This window comes from Stenella coeruleoalba (genome assembly GCF_951394435.1).
Source record: "Stenella coeruleoalba genome assembly, chromosome: 1".
Classification (NCBI taxonomy): domain Eukaryota; kingdom Metazoa; phylum Chordata; class Mammalia; order Artiodactyla; family Delphinidae; genus Stenella; species Stenella coeruleoalba.
This window is the reverse complement of record NC_137169.1, coordinates 188459328-188474896: the sequence shown is the minus strand read 5'-3', so window position 1 is coordinate 188474896 and position 15569 is coordinate 188459328. Positions and strand designations below refer to the sequence as shown.

Below are 15569 nucleotides of genomic sequence, written 5' to 3'. Positions count from 1 at the left end.
GCAAGTAGGGTCACACACTGGCATCTGCTCCGCTGGCTCCCCGCTGGAAAGGCGTGGTGGCCTGCTGTGTCCACCACTGTGGTCTACCGAGAGAGACCCTGTACTTGGAGACTGAGGGACAAACAGACCTGGCTTGAATCCCAGGGCAGATTCCTTAAACACTTTGCTAATGTGTGCCATGAGAACAAAACTGAACATGTAGGGTGGTTGTAGAGAGGAAAACTGCACATGCCCAGCAGAGTAGGCATCCAGTAAGCAGTAACTGCTCTTGACTCTGATGAGAACGACGGTAAAGGGTGCTGACAGCGTGAGAGCCTGGTGCCTGCAGGTGCTGACAGGTGCTATTCTGGCCTCTTTGTCTATAAATCGGGACTGTTCCAATGCATTTTTGCCGGATCAAATCAGTGCTTCCTGGGCATTACGGAATGCAGCCTGGGTTTGAAATTCCTCATCTTTTCTCTACAGGCCAATTTAGTCTTTGATCCAGCGGCCCTGCTGCCTGGGGCCTCACCCAAGAGTCCTGGACTCAAGGCCATGGTGTCACCATTTCACAGCCCGCCTTCTACCCCCAGCAGCCCTGGCGTGTGGTCTCGGGCCAGCGAGCCGGAGGAGGTGCCCGTCAGCTTTGACCAGCCTCCTGAGGGCAGTCATCTGCCCTCTTACAATAAGGTAATATCTGGATCCTAAGTACTGTGGTGTGTCTGTGGAAATGCGGACACTGGGCAATTCTGAATCACCTCTACCCTGTTGTCCTGGAGAAAGGAGGACACTTCTGAGCTGTGGTAAGATGTGGTTTTTAACAAAGGAAATTTCTTCTCTTCCTGGCAAGTGATCCCTGAGCTAAGAGCACCCGCTACCTAGCCTGCCTCTCTCATCCGCTCTTCCCGTAACTGTGCCACTCACCTGAAAGGTGCAGGGGATGGAGCGCTCCATCCTTTGTGGAGAGAGGGGCAGGAATTCAGTACTGATCCCAGCTGCACAGAGAGTTATGTCAAAAGCTGAAAACAAAAGCTAAAGACCTGATCAGTGACTCAGCAGAAGGGAGGGCAGGGTCACTAGGTTGTCCTGTCCTGCCCTGATATGAATACGCCTAAGTGTCCCAGAACGGGTTCAAATCATTCTTACTGCATCTTGCCCCAGTTGAAGAATATCCAACTCGTTCCCTTTGCAAAAAGATGGATGGCAGCACTTGTTTCTGTAGATACTGCCCTGATACTTGTGTGTGTGATTTCATCAGATCCCTGCCCTACTAGAAGGAGGTAAGAATCAAGAGAATCAGAGGTACGTACAGTCCAGTACACTCCAAGCAGGTACCCAGCAAATTTGGACCAGAGCCAGGCAGGGGCTAAGAGTTAAAGGGCTCTTTTCTTTTTTTGGGTTGCACCACGGGCATGCGGGATCTTACTTTCCCGACCAGGGATCGAATCCGCACCCCCTGCAGTGCAAGCGCAGAGTCTTAACCACTTGACCACCAGGGAAGTCCCTGAATTAAAGGGTTCTGATGCCAGGAAAAGTTAAATAAATGTGACCTTAGAATTAAGGATGGAGAGAGCAGGATCTACTGGGCCCTTCCAGAGGATCCATCTAGGAAAGAGGTCAAATGTGTTGAAACAGGTAGGGCCCAAGGAAACAAAAGTGGTGGCGAGGAGGTGATGGGGTAGGCTTGAGCCTGCTGGCTGGGGACAGAGTGGAGATCCTTCAGCCCAGGGCAATGGAGAGACCCCCGACAGCAGAGAGGAACCCAGGAGAGAGCCCTGTCTTCTCACAGGATGTCAGTGGGATGTAGAGGCAGGGAGGGAGGCTCTGCCACCTGGTCATAGTACTGGGGGCTTTAGTCTGTGACAGCAGTAAGGGAGCAGGCAGGATTATTTCTGAACCCTGCTGGCCATGAGGGCTGGGGCCTTGATAGCCTGCAGGGCTAGCCTCACTGTGGTCTCAGGAAAGTTCCTGGGAAGCCCTTTTAAAACCAAGTATTCAGGGCTTCACTGATGGTGCAGTGGTTGAGAATCCGCCTGCCAGTGTAGGGGACACAGGTTCGATCCCTGGTCTAGGAAGATCCCACATGCCGCAGAGCAACTAAGCCTGTGCGCCACAACTACTGAAGCCTGTACACCTAGAGCCCGTGCTCCGCGACAAGAGAAGCCACTAAATAAATTTATTAAAAAAAAAAAAGTATTCATTCCAAACTTCTGAGACAACTAGGATTGACAAATACCAAAATGCAAATCCATGAGAAAATAAGATTTAATTTGCACATAAATTTTTAAAGACACATCGCTTGAGTAAGGTAGGACACCCACTATAAACACGCCATTGAACTTCTGACAAAGTCCAGTGGACCCAGGTGAGGCCTGGTTCTGAGATTCACACACTTCCCAGAGAAAAAATGGTTTTCAGGCAGCTCTGCTGGGTGTTTCTAAGGTGTGGCTTCTGCTAGAGTTGGACCTCGCTGGAGAAAGCAAAGGATTCTGGCTGCTCAGCTCTCCCGGGGTTAGCCAGCTCTGGGGGGGTGGGGGTGGGGGTGGGGGGAAGGGAGGAAGCTGATCACCAGCTGTCCAGCTCCACACCCATGAGGTCATGGTACCAGCCACCCACAGACCCCCAACCCTGTTTTCTGTTGGGTTCACCTTTGTCAAAGTAGAAACTTCAAAATGTTAAAACATGACTCTGGTACGAAATAGAGAGAGATTTTGTTCAACTTGTTAATTTAGGAGGGATCCTGTAAGATGGTAAAGCTCATTCAAAGAACTGGTTATTTATAGGCAATTAAAAAGGACAAATGTTAGAATAACATTGCTAAGTTAGACACTGAGCTGATGGTTATTTTACAGGCCAGTAAAATCTTAGGTTTTTTTTTTTACTGGATAGACAGCATTTTCATCTTCACACACACAGAAAAAATCTGCAGGTTACCATGTAATACCACAGCCCCATAGGGCTCTAACCTATAATAAATAGCAAGCAATGGTACATCCTCCTAGAAAATCAAATGATCCTCAGGTGGGCTTGTGAAGCTGTGCGTGTGAGACTGACATTGAAAGAACATGCGCCCTCCCTGTTTGGCCTTTTTCACAGGTGTAGATCATTTTCCTTAACACTTTCTTGCAGGTGCGGACAAGGGGCTCCATAAAAAGGCGCCCTCCCTCCAGGCGATTCCGAAGGTCTCAGTCGGAGGACTGTGCGGACCTGGGGGGGCTCAGGGCCGAGGAGTCCTCCCAGGAGAATGGGGCCAAGGAAGAGAATGGGGACGAGGTGTTCCCAGCCAAGAGCAAGACCCCAGGATCCCCTCCTCTGAGGAGGACGCCCAGCTGGACAGAGAAGCAGGAGGAGAAGGGCAGGGCTTTGAGGGTAGCCCAGCAGCACGAAAAGGCCGTGGGGAGCTCTGAGGAGGGGGCCAGCCAGCGTCCAGCCCGAGCCTCCAGCCCAGAGGCAGAGGACGGGGGTGGGAGCCCCACGGAGGAGAAACCGGCTGAAGGGCAGATGGAAGAGCCTACGGAGGTGAAGGAGAGGGCGGCCAGCGAAGAGGAGGAGCCTGAACAAAGCAGCCGAGACACAGAGGGGCTGGAGGAGGGAGCTCTGGGGGAGGAGACCCCCCAAAGCCCCCCTGGAGGAGGGGAGGGCGACCACAGTTCTGAGCAGGGGGCTGGCAAGGAAAAGCAAGATGACGGGACCATCCTCGAGCCAGGCTGTGACCCTGTCACTGACCATGCCCAGCCGGACACTAGCAGTGAGGTCCCCAAGACAGAGGTAGGTGGCCTGGCTTGTCCCCTCGACCCGGACAGGGCAGGGCCAGCGCATCCTATGTCCCGTGCCCTGTTGCTTACACCCATCACCAATCAGCTGGGTGTGCAGTAGCACAGGGACTGGATTGAGACGGGCTGTCACTGATGGGGAGGGGACAGAAGGACCAGAAAGGGAAGCGTGTCCCATGCTCTCTGCTTCTCGCTGCCTCGGGGTTCTGGTGCCCTTCTGGATGTGACTGAGGCCCACACACCGAGGCCTCCTGATGCAGCATCCTGGACTGGGCTCGCTTCTGTGGGGCGTTCTCAGAGGAAAAGGGGGTGCTCCTTTCCATACAAAGCTCACAGTAATAGTGCATGAGACCAGCAGCTCCTTGGGGCGCAGTAAAGAAGGCAGAACACGGCAATGGGCAGGGCTTCCCCTAGGGAAGCTTTAAAGGAGGCTTTGTGTTCCATCCGTGCACGCACAGGTGTTAGACACCGAGAGCACATGAGGACCGGCTGCCTCAGTCCCGCCCTCCTGCTGGGCCCACACTTAGTCATGTGGCTCCTCCCACCACTCCCAGGAAGCCCACCTGAGCTCACCTACTTGTGCCCTCAGGAGCACGACCAGCCTTGCTGGTTTCCACAAGAAAAGCTCTGTGTCCCACCCCCTACTGCCACCCCTAACAATCTTCTTTTTTTTTGGTACGCGGGCCTCTCACTGTCGCGGCCTCTCCCGTTGTGGAGTCTTCCCGGACCGGGGCACGAACCCACGTCCCCTGCAGCAGCAGGTGGACTCTCAACCACTGCGCCACCAGGGAAGCCCCTCACCCCCTAACAATCTTATCAACAAAGTCACCTTCCAGTGTTTCCCCCTTCCCTTTATGTTAGTTCATTCATTCATTAACACAAGCCACCGTCAGCTTCTGACATTAGCCTCTTATGTCACTTCCTGCTTCCACTTTTTCTGCCTACGTAGTCCATTCTCTGTACAGCAACCAGAGGGGGGTGTGCGTGTGTTTACTCATTGCTAAAATTACTCATGTCCTGTGTTAGTTTCTTAGGGCTGCCATAACAAATTACCACAAATTGGCAGCTTGAAAACAATCGAAATGTATTGTCACACAGTTCAGGAGGCCAGAACTCCAAAATCAAGGTGTTGGCAGGATTGGTTCCCTCTGGAGGCTCTGAGGAAGAGTCTTTTCCAGCCTGTCCCCTAACTTGTGGTGGCTGCTGGCGACCCTGGGAATCCTCTCTTTTCTCTTCCAGCTTCTGGTGGTTGTTGGCAATCCTCGGTGTTCCCTGATTTGTAGACTCATCACTCCAACCTTTGCCTCTATCTTCACATGGTCTTTCCCTGTGTCTGTGTGTCTCAAATCTCCCTCTCCTTTGTCTTATAAGGACACCCGTCATTGGATGTGGACCCACCCTAAGTCCAGAATGATCTCATCTTAAGATCCTTAATTACATCTACAATGATGCTCTTTCCAAATAAGGTCACATTCACAGGTACTGGGGGTTAGGATTGGACATATCTTTGGAGGAGGACACAACCCATGGCACCTCTGCTCCCCCTTGTCCCAGAGCACTCAAAACACAGATTCCAAACCCTCTGTGAGGCCCTGCATGGGGGGCCCCTGCCCAGCTCTCCCTGACTCTCCCCCATACTGTGCCCCAACCGTGGTGATGTTTTTTGGTTTTGTTTGTTTTTTACAGTGGTTAATATCTAGATCCTTGAAGTGACTTGGTGCAGTAATTTATAAGCCCAAAATTGGTTGAACGGACTCAGAACCTGTAGCTTTCCAAAATGCCATCTGAGAGCTGTTGTTTAGGACCGTGCCCAAATCACATAGGGCTGGCATGTGTACATCCTTCCAGCCTTTCTTCTTTGTGGTTGTATTTTTATACTCCAGATTGATAGTGTTCAGGTTCTAAACGTGTTGCTTTCGAATGTTCATTAAGCTTTCTTTCATATAGTAATACTTTAAAAAATTGGGGGAATTCCCTGGTGGTCCAGTGGTTAGGACTCGGAGCTTTCATTGCTGTGGGCCTGGGTCCCATCCCTGGTCGGGGAACTAAGATCACACAGCCGCGCAGCATGGCCAAAAAAATATAAAAATTTAAAAAACTTTTTTTTTTTTTTCTGCTGTACGCGGGCCTCTCACTGTTGCGGCCTCTCCCGTTGCAGAGCACAGGCTCCGGACGCGCAGGCTCAGCGGCCATAGCTCACAGGCCTAGCCGCTCCACGGCATGTGGGATCTTCCCGGACTGGGGCACAAACCCGTGTCCCCTGCCTCGGCAGGCGGACTGTCAACGACTGCGCCACCAGGGAAGCCCTAAAAACACTTTTAAAAATTTGGATTTTTAAATTTTCAAGACACCATTTTCATTTTTTGTTTTATTACTTAAATGCAAGGTGCTACCTCTTTACAAGAGCTTAACAGCATATAATTTCTCATTTAACTGCACATGTCAGATCCTCACTATGTGCAGAACACTGTAGTAGCTGTAGTGTGTGTGTGTGTGTGTGTGTGTGTGTGTGTGTGTTTGCAACAAACGTGAACGCACATCCACTCCCAAGGAGATTTTAATTAAAGAATATTATAAAATTCTTGAAAAAATTCTTGAGGATTTACTATATTAAGTTCTTTAATATACAAGGATAAAGATGGGTATGTGTTTGAGGTGCCAAATAAACAGCAAAAAGACTTGGTTGAAAATATGTCTTTTCCAGAAATTGTACCCCCAAACTTTCCGTTGTTCCCTTGAATCATACTAATAATAATTTGCTACTCACTGGGGCTTTTCAGTTTATTTACTTTTCATAAGGAATTGGCAAAGTTTGATAAGGTGAACAAAAGGTCTGGTCTCTAGATTCCTGTTGTGGTTTTAAAATGGAAGCAGGCAGACATAGCATAGCCTTTCTCCTATTTTGCCTATAGTTAACATCAATTCATAAATTAATGACTTAAGTAGTAATGTGTTAGAGTCATTTTCCAACTGACCTATATCTAAAATTACTGGTAAAATTGTCTAGAATAATTTTTATTCCGTAGTGCATTGAATACAATCTTTTAAAGATTCTAGCCATATAGAAGTATGGAGAATGAAAAATTTTATCGAAGTATAGTTGTTACAATGTGTTGATTTCTGCTGTACAGCAGAGTGACTCAGTTATACACATATATATTCTTTGTCATATTCTTTTCCATTATGGTTTATCACAGGATATTGAGTATAGTTCCCTGTGCTATACAATAGAACCTTGTTGTTTATCCGTCCTATGTATAATAGTTTGCGTCTACTGACCCCAAACTCCCAATCCTTCCCTCCCCCAACCCCCTTCCCCTTGACAACCACAAGCCTCTTCTCTATGTCTGTGACTTTGTTTCTGTTTCATAGATCTATTCATTTGTGTCATATTTTAGATTCCACATATAAGTGATATATGAGAATGAATTTTGTATCTCTACCCTCGTCTCCCTCTTTGCACCTCTCTCCTTAGTAGGCATAATCACCATATACAATTCAGTGTTCTTATTTTCAGTCCTATTTGGGTTTGATGGACTGAGCTGCAGTTATTTTGGACAAAGATTTTTGTTTGTTTGTTTTTTATAAATTTATTTTATTTATTTATTTATTTTTGGCTGCGTTGGGTTTTCATTGCTGCGCGCTGGCTTTTCTCTAGTTGCGGCAAGTGGGGGCCTCTCTTCGTTGCGGTGAGCAGGCTTCTTATTGCGGTGGCTTCTCTTATTGTGGAGCACAGGCTCTAGGCACGCGGGTTCAGTAGTTGTGGTGCACGGGCTTAGTTGCTCCACGGCATGTGGGATCCTCCCGGACCGGGGCACGAACCCGCGTCCCTTGCATTGGCAGGCGGACTCTCAACCACTGCGCCACCAGGGTAGCCCTTGGTTCTAGCTTTGACCAGGCTTGAAAAGACCAAAAGAGCATTGGAAGCAGTGCGCCTCCCAGATTAAATAAATTATGCAGATGTACAGAGGTACTTTGTGAAGCAGTTTATTCTGATGAGTAGCGCTGGTGTGTCAACATCGAGCTCTGTGACCTTGGACAACTCCTGTCCCTTCTTGGAGCTTGGGTTTCTTCCTCTGCAAAACCAGGGGGTTGGACTAAGGTTGTCAAAGTTTTGCCGCCTTCCTCTGCTTGCGTTTCTACCTCAGTCCCTCCCTTAGCCTCTTAACTACCCTCCACTGAGATCCCATGTCCCTGCCCTGCAGGCTCCCTCCGTGGCCAGTCACTTAACGAGCTGTCCTTCCGCGTGTTTTGTCGTTGTTGTCCTTCTGCACTTTAATCTCCCTCTCACCATCGACCTGCTCTATCTTTCTGTATTAATCCCCAAAGCTAAGTCACTCTCACACCCACCTTCTCTGCCGAGACTTGTGTCATTGGTGGAATTCACGAAACCATGCTGCCTGGATCTCTTATAAATTCTTACCAACCCAGCTGAACCGTATCCAACCTCACTGCTGCCTGACACCCTCTCACTGCTTCTCTATCATCCTGTTTTCATCACCGTTCGTCCAGCTCACTCCCTACCTCTTCCTCTCCCGCTCTGCAGATGACCTCACCTCCTTCCTGTTTACCTAAAGGGAAGACCAGCCTGTTTGCCACTTGCTCATACCCTCCGAGAGTCTCTTCTTCCTGCACATCTGAAGAGAGGCCCCTTTCCTGGATAAGACAAACCCCCTTGTCTGCTGTGTCTACCATTTTCTGGACTTTTCTACAAGATATTTGTGGAGCGTGTGTGTGCATTTTAAGCGAAGGGTTACACTAAGATTTCCCCATTCTGTTACTCTTCTGTATTTCCAGCTCCTCACTAGCTCACCCCTTTCTGCCTACAAACATGTTTGGATCTCTGTAATCCTAAAGAAAAAGTTCTCGACTCTGCTCTCTACCCCCCACTCCACCCCCAGTTCTCTCTTTCTCCCCTTGTGATCTCGCTCTTATCATTGACTTTTGAAGCTCACACACGCCCTCCCGGCCACCAAAGACCGGTCATGTCTCCGTTCTTGTCATCCTCACCGCTCTGAAACAGCTAATGCCGGCAACCTGCCCTAAAAACCACCTCCTTCCTTTAACCGCTGTTTGGCTGGGCTGCCCTGGCCCCCTCTCTGCCTCTTAGGGTGGCGTCACCACACCCTGACCTTGGCTCCCACTCCCAGGCTTCATCTTTTTTTTTTTTTTTTTTTTTTTGCAGCACGCGCGCCTCTCACTGTTGTGGCCTCTTCCGTTGCGGAGCACAGGCTCCAGACACGCAGGCCCAGCGGCCATGGCTCACGGGCCTAGCCGCTCCGCGGCGTGTGGGGTCTTCCCGGACCGGGGCACGAACCTGTGTCGCCTGCATCGGCAGGCAGACTCTCAACCACTGCGCCACCAGGGAAGCCCTCATCTCCTTTTGTCAGTGACTCCTACACCTGGTCCTCACCATTACCTGCCAGCCCCTCCTGACTGCTTAGCACCAGCCGGGCTCTCACCACGGTCCCAACCACACATCCACAGGCCCACCAGTCCCTCATGCTCCGTATCTCCAAAACCAAACTGCTGCTCGCTTTGTTTCTTCACTTACATTTAACTGAAACCTGAAATTCCGTTGTTAGCCTTAACGCATTTCTTCTCATGAGGTACTTTCCTTCTTTCTCTTTGATTCTTGAGCAGTGTTTCAGGATGATGAAATTAATGGGAATGAGTGAGGAAGTAAGAAGCTAGGGCAAGGAGGACATGGGAAGCCATGCATCAAGGAATAGGCAGTGTCCTCATTGAGGGCTCAAGCTCCAGTCCTGGGGTTTAAATCCTGACTCCACCACTTACTAGCTGTGTGACCTAGGGGAAGTCACTTGACCTCTCTGTGCCTTAATTACCCCACCTATAAAACAGAGCTAATAGAACTACCAAACTCATATTGCTTTCGTGAGGAATAAATGAGTTCATGCACGTGAAAAACTATGTCAGGCACATAGCATTATTATCACTATTACTACTATTACCCGACGTAGCATCCCCAAGGAGACAGGCTGAGTGTCCAGATTTCCTACTTTCCTCCTAATTTATTCCTTCCTCCTCTGCTCACAGGAGAATACCCCTGTCCAGGACACTAAAATGTGAAGAAGATCTCATTGTGCCTAGTGATGAAGCTGCTGGAGCCGTGTCCTTGAAGTAGCAGCAATGATTGTAGCGGCAGCAATGATTGTAGCGGCAGCAAAGGAAGCCATCGCAGAAGCAGGATGGGCTGAGGGTCTGGAGTCAGCCTGAGGACACAAGGTGCCATTTCCCGACCTCCGCACCATTGTAGACAGAGATTGGATCTGAGGGCAGCAGACTTTTATCAACTTGATAAAAGTTGTGTCACTTGATGGACTTGGTTTAAAAAAAAAAAACTTATTTAAAACAATTTACTATGGTGACAACTCCCCAGGGATACTGGTCAAACTGTGGGGCCCATATACTGTCCACACCCACCTAACCCTATAGCTGACCTCAGAACTGGACTGGGATCTACCTAATCAGATTGTGTTTGTGTAAGGTGACAACCTTTTTATTGTTCTTAAGTTTTCATGATTCTCAAGCGTAAGTAAAAACTCATTTCAAGTAGCTAGAAACAAAGTAGTATCACTGGAAATATAAATCCTGTAAGTTACAGAAGACCTTAAATTGTATGGAGACCCTGAGACGACCTTTCAGCTTGGTCCAGATTTGACTGGCCAACCAATTTTGAAAACATTGGCCGAGAAGAGATAATTCTTGAAACATTGAAAAATATGTGTCTGTTCCAGCAACAGGAGCTTCTCCATCAGGTAATTCTCTAGCTGGTGATACACTGGGAGGCGACCAGCTCGGCTCACCTGCTTCTGCCAGGAGGAGAGCAGGCAGAGGCAGGCAGCAACTCCTTTGGAGAGGCAGGATGTCTCTGTGCTGCATTTCCTCATCCTGTAAGCAGAGCAGTGACACCTGGACAATGCCTGCCCTCTGGTTAGGATGAAGTTTGTGCCTCCAGAGGGGGAGCCTCGAGCACGGATTAGATATCTCCTGGGAAATGCTTTGAGCATCGTGATGTGCAAGCTACATAATGAGAACATCCTTCCTGGCTTCCCTGACTTGAATGGAAACCCAGGCTGTCCTCCCCGACTCAGGAGGGGTGGGGCGGGTCTTCTGTCTGTTCCTCCTGGGTAGCTCTTGCTTCATCGGTCCGTTCGGAGAGTGCATGAGGCTTCGCCGTGGACAGGGGGCCTGATACCCCTTCCTTGACATATCCTCTCCCCTCTTCCCACACTCCTGCTGAAAGATGCTCGTCCAAATAAATGTTTAATCTTAAGGGTTGGCCCTTATTCAGATTTGAGTATTTCAGTATCTCAACATGCTGACTTGGTAGCTGGAGCAGTCATTTTTCTGGAGGTCTCTTAGACCACACTCTACTCTGACCGCAGAAAGTAGTTTCCCGGACTTAAAAGGCCTTATCTCACTGCTGGTACCTCAGTTTATCACCCCATTTACAGTTTTTCTAAATTTACAGTTTTTCTAACTCCAGGATAGTGTTAATATTTGGGATATATATTTTTTTCAAAAACTATTTTTAAATCAAATGCAGCTTCTAAACCTTGTAATCTAGTGAAGACTGGTACCATAATAAGCTTTGTATTTTAGCAGAGTTTGGGAGATATGTGTGTCAGTTATTTTGAGATCTGTATAGTATCTATCATCTATCAAACCTATCATCTATCTGTCATTGACAGAGAAGTATACCCCCTAAACAATACATGGATTTATTTATATATGTCTTTGGGCTGTTTATATATTCGTGCACATATCTGGGCAAGAGTTTTGAGAACGTGAGCATGACTGTGCAATGAAAAGGGGAAATCTGCCACTTCTCTTACTAGAAAAAGGAACGGGACAGATGGGATGTAGATGTAAAAATAAAACTCTATTTTTCTTCTGGAGGGTCCGTACCTTACAGTAGCAGATGAAGAAGGAGCAATAAAAAATAAGAATGTGACACTGAAGGAGCATGTATGACGGTGTCCAAAAATCTCCCCAGTTCCCTATTAGTCACATTATTTGATCTGTTTTGTGAGAACACAAAGGCCCCACCGCAGGCGTTGTTATTAGTGATGGGGTCCTTGGCGGGGAATTCGTGAAGCAAAGGCAGGACCTGTTCCCTGTGGGCGCTGCAACCTGGCAACCTGTTTAATGCTCTCCTTTCTCGAAGTGACCATGATTCAGTGTTGCAACACCATGGTTGAGACTGGGATTTCACACTGTGGATTGAAGAAAACCATTTGTGTCTTAGGTGGCACAGAGTCATCACCAGGCCAGGAAGACTTTCATCAGGATTCCTTAATAGGCTTGAAGGAAAACACTGATTCTTCACAGCTACAAGGCTGAAGAGAAGAATCAGAATCATTCTTCCACTACCTTTGTAATCTAGCTTGAATATTAAACTGTGTCCTTCCTTTCTCCAGAGAGGGAGCAGGAAGAAAACTTGAATGCTTTGAAGGAATATGCCAATATTGAAAAGGGGGCTGCATGTGGAACTGGGTAACCAGATATGACCAGGAAGAAGAGCTCAGGGGCCTCAGAACTCCACTCTCTCCACTGAGGTCACCCTCAACAGGACCCTGTTTGCCAGACCAGTTGTGGCCTGTGACCAGCTGACTAGTCACTCCATAAAATGTCAGATAAGGGAATAAAGGAGTGGACAGACAACCAGTTCATCATCTTCTTTTGATTTGGTACTCTTGGGAATGTAAAACTTTAATACAGTTGAATGAATGAGGACCTTCAGTTGCTAATGAAAGGAACCCTCCTCAAACAGGCTGATACAAAACAGCTATATCTATGAATCTCCCTCTCTCTCTCTCTTTCTCTGTCTGTCCGTCTCTCCCTCCCTCCTTCTGTACACTGAATAATATGTTTTGACAATCCATGGACAGACCTGAATACAATCACTTAAGCAATGTCAGAAATCTTTCTCTGTTATTGGTCTCTGCTTTCCTCTGTGTTGGCCATATTCTCAGGCAGCCTCTTCCCAGCCTGCAAACCCAATGGAAAGAGCTTATTTTTTCCCAGTAACTGTGGGAAAAAATCCTGCAAAGGTTTTCTATAGGCTTGGTGGGGATCCTATATCTATACCTGAGCCAATTATTATGACCAAGGAGATGCAGAGATCAGATTGGCCAGCCCTCTGCCACTCTCCTGCAGTGAGGGGCTAGGTGAGTTAATTCTATTTCATCTGCAAGGACTGTGGATGAAGCAACAGGGTGCCTCAAGGTAAAATCAGAGTGCTGTTACTAAAAGATATGATGCTGGGTGGGAGAAACAACAACAACAATAGAGCTCTGAGCAAAATCCGAGTGCTACTCAGATAAAACGGAATTTGTTTTCATAAGCCACCAAAGAAAAATCAGTCTCATTTTAAATGTAATAATGTATCACGGTGTCCAGAGCCAGCCTGGAGCTCCATGAGGGTCAAGTCTGTCTGTGTAGTTCATTGTGCCAGTGCCTCATGTATTATAGGTGCTCAATAAACATTTGGTAAGTAATGAATGATTAAACTGATTTCAGAGCTGGAATAGGATTATTTTCAACATTTGTCGCTGCCCAAAAACTCCCTCACTGATACCAGATGCCTGAAATGTTAGCAACTGATTCCACTGGCTCTAGTCTTCTTCCCAATCAAAACGTGTATCCTGAGAGAGGTAATATTTTAGGCCTCCTTTGTCATCACATCTTTTTTTTTTTCCCATGGTCTGTTGTCTCCTTGAGGTAAGTTAGAGGAATGATGGGCTTCTTCTTAAGGGGAGGTACTTAAAAGGAGGTCATTATTCTTGGCTGCTTTGTGTGTTCATTGCTGCACACGGGCTTTCTCTAGTTGCGACGAGCGGGGGCTACTCCTCGTTGTGGTGCGCGGGCTTCTCATTGCGGTGGCTTCTCTTGGTGCGGAGCACGGGCTCTAGGCACACGGGCTTCAGTAGTTGTGGCTCTCACGCTCTAGAGCGCAGGCTCAGTAGTTGTGGCGCACGGGCTTAGTTGCTCCGCGGCATGTGGGATCTTCCCGGACCAGGGCTCAAACCCGTGTCCCCTGCATTGGCAAGCGAATTCTTCATCACTGCACCACCAGGGAAGTTCGGTCATCACATCTTGAGTTGAGTTGGTTCTAGAAAGTCTTCCCAGAAGGGGTTGAAAAAGAAGAGCAAAGTACGTGAAACTCTAGGGGCAATTGACACACTTTCCTGACTTCCCCGTCTTGCTTAGGGTAAGTCAGCTTCCCACTTAGCCCAGTTATGTCCTGACCAGAGTGGCTATGGAGGCTGAGAAAACCGTTACTCCAGTTCTGCCCTCAAATTCGAGGAGAGCTGTGGGAGAGGCCCCACTGTGGTCAAATGGGGCAGGAAACTGTGGTTCTTTGATCCTCTGCAGAGGAAGAGGAGGTGAAAGTGTTAAATGCCTCACAGCACAAAGGGAGCCACCCACTTCAAAAACAGGAGCAAAGGGATTTCTTCTCCTCCTCCTCCTGGAAAGTTCTGGGCTCTCCATGGGACCTGCAACGCCTAGGCACAGCCAGGGAGATGCTATGAAGGAAACAGGATGTAAAAGGAAGAGGTCGAGACAGGCTAGGATTCCCCGCTGCACACTCCTGTCGGTAACGACCCTGAGACCCTGACCCTTGATGGTGTAGTTTTAAATGAAAATGTGAAAAAAATGACTTAGGCAAACCTGTAATGCCAGTTATTACATTTATCAACTGCTTCTGTTTTAAATCATGAGTGGACTGAATTGCACTTTAACCAAAATTCAGAAGCAAGATTCTAGAATGATTATATGGTTGGTACTCAAAGGATGGTATTACCAAGAGGCAGATATTCCTTCTGCTCCAAGAAAATAATAGGACCTCAAACACTAGTCGCTACTGTTGGATTGTCTAAGGAACCCATGGGTGCTCGGTGGTGCCAGGCACTCACCATCACGGCCGAACCTGGCCCCTCAGGAACAACAGTAGCGGCTTCTTGACGACCTCTGGAAGCAGCTGGGATGGGAAAGGGCAAAAGGGCCTGCTCTGCATCCCCTCTAATTCTGTGCCTCTTTTCATTCTACCAAGCAAAAGGAAACACGTAGTTTTAGGAGCCCTGTTTTCTCTGTGATTTAAAAATATTAATTATCCTTATTTTTTCTCATTATAAAAGCAATACACCTTTATTTTTAAACATTTGTGGAGAAAAAATATTTTAAGTAAATAAAAATTATTCATAATCCCACTACTAAGAGATAGCTAGTGTTAATATTCTATGGATTTTCCTCTAGTTTTTTTAATGCGTGTGTTACATGTTTTGTTCTTAATTCGTTGTTGTTCCAAAACTGGGATCTCACTGTATGCAACTGTGTCTTCTTCTCTTCTGTAACATACCATCATGAGCATGTCTTCCGAAACAATCACAATTTTGATCATGAAAACTGTACACTTTTGTCTTCTATTCAACCAATAACATCCAGAGTAAGACCAAATGTGTATAAAAGAGGGGTAATAATATACCCTGGTGGAAACGAAGGTGTTGTGGAAAGCAGTTCTTTTCACAGTCTAGATCTTAGATTCCTATCACATTTATGGCCTCATGCACTCTCAAAACAAGTGAAAACATTTGAATGAAAAATGAAAGGGCTGAGGCAACTCCAAAATATCATTCCTAATTATTTAGGGATTGCAAAATTCAGAGGGAGGCATGAGATAAGTTTCTGAAAAAGGATCACCGGAGGGAAAGCACAAAGAAATGTTTGTAGTAAAAACTAGCTGAAGCTATTATAGGCTATTGGACTGGAGTCTGGAAAAGGCACAAATGT

At 47.5% G+C, this 15569-nt stretch overlaps 1 protein-coding gene across 2 annotated transcripts in view; it reads left to right on the top strand.

Annotated features, from left to right (window-relative positions):
- Nucleotides 1-15320, top strand: part of RCSD1 (RCSD domain containing 1) — a 70391-nt gene extending 55071 nt beyond the window's left edge. Inside the window, exons 5-7 of one of the 2 annotated variants that reach the window (XM_079912575.1) lie at nucleotides 466-669; nucleotides 3109-3747; nucleotides 9810-15320. In XM_079912575.1, coding sequence (XP_079768701.1) covers nucleotides 466-669; nucleotides 3109-3747; nucleotides 9810-9842 — 876 coding nt within the window. In that variant the 3' untranslated portion in view covers nucleotides 9843-15320. The other variant, XM_079912574.1, reaches the window with a different exon arrangement.
- Nucleotides 15321-15569: the final 249 nt, after the last annotated feature.